Source organism: Sinocyclocheilus grahami, unplaced genomic scaffold (genome assembly GCF_001515645.1).
Source record: "Sinocyclocheilus grahami isolate Dianchi unplaced genomic scaffold, SAMN03320097.WGS_v1.1 scaffold2113.1, whole genome shotgun sequence".
In the NCBI taxonomy this organism is placed as follows: Eukaryota; Metazoa; Chordata; class Actinopteri; order Cypriniformes; family Cyprinidae; genus Sinocyclocheilus; species Sinocyclocheilus grahami.
The window spans coordinates 12,822-14,030 of record NW_015507292.1 but is presented as its reverse complement, the minus strand read 5'-3'; the positions used below and the strand labels follow the sequence as shown (position 1 = coordinate 14,030).

Here is a 1,209-nt window from a genome sequence, read left to right as displayed (position 1 = left end):
CACGAACCAAACGGTATTTGATGTGTTTCTTATTTTTCTTTAAGCATAGACTGTGTCAGAAAGTGTATCAGCGAATAATTATCATAAAACTTAATATATTAAGTCCATAAATTTATCACAGTATTGTTTTTCTCTTTGCTAAACATGTTTACACAAAGGTTAGCTTGTGTACAGCACGCTTTATGAAGCTGCAGTGCATTTTCTCCCAGCTTCCTGTGAACAACATCAGCTATACACACCTAAATACACTGTACATACAATACAATAAACCACTCCTAAATTACTGTATTTTATGTTGGCACTTCAGGACATAAAGTTGTTACAGTGAAGAAGAAATTATAACTTTATGAGATTGTATCTGAAAGATAAGAGAGTTGCAATTTCTTCTATTTTAGTCAAAAAAGAAAACATTCAGGCTCACACGTGTCTGTGAAGAGTGACGAGTCAAAGAATGAAGGACCAGACTTCAGTGAAGAAACAACACGAACCAAACGGTATTTGATGTGTTTCTTATTTTTGTTTAAACATAGACTGTGTCAGAAAGTGTATCAGCGAATAATTATCATAAAACTTAATATATTAAGTCCATAAATTTATCACAGTATTGTTTTTCTCTTTGCTAAACATGTTTACACAAAGGTTAGCTTGTGTACAGCACGCTTTATGAAGCTGCAGTGCATTTTCTCCCAGCTTCCTGTGAACAACATCAGCTATACACACCTAAATACACTGTACATACAATACAATAAACCACTCCTAAATTACTGTATTTTATGTTGGCACTTCAGGACATAAAGTTGTTACAGTGAAGAAGAAATTATAACTTCATGAGATTGTATCTGAAAGATAAGAGAGTTGCAAAATAAAAGCTTGCTTCTGTGAAACGTTCAGCTCAGACTTGGACTCGGGGTCAAACAGATACACAATTATTACAACAGCATTGTTACTGTTATTATTACACCCAATAAACAGTGATGAACTTTTAAAATAGCGTCATATGGTCCCTTTAATTGAAGCATGCTAACAGAACTGTCTAGCGCTGACATTTCTGCTCTCTATTTAAGTCAAAAAATAAAAAATAAAATCTCTTTAATTAGATCAGTCAAATATTTGTACAAATATATTTAGTCTCACATTTGAAGTACTTTAAATAAATTGTTAAATAAATGTGAGTCTGTAAAGAAGAATGACTGCTATCTTTAAAACTCT

At 32.4% G+C, this 1,209-nt stretch overlaps 1 protein-coding gene across 1 annotated transcript in view; it reads left to right on the top strand.

Annotated features, from left to right (window-relative positions):
• Positions 1-2: 2 nt before the first annotated feature.
• The window catches only part of LOC107574083 (NACHT, LRR and PYD domains-containing protein 3-like), a gene marked incomplete at both ends in the record, with an annotated part of 9,637 nt that continues 8,430 nt past the window's right edge, over positions 3-1,209 (top strand). The window contains one exon of the mRNA XM_016260554.1: positions 3-13. Within this exon, the coding sequence (XP_016116040.1) occupies positions 3-13 (11 nt within the window). The remainder of the gene's footprint in view (positions 14-1,209) is intronic.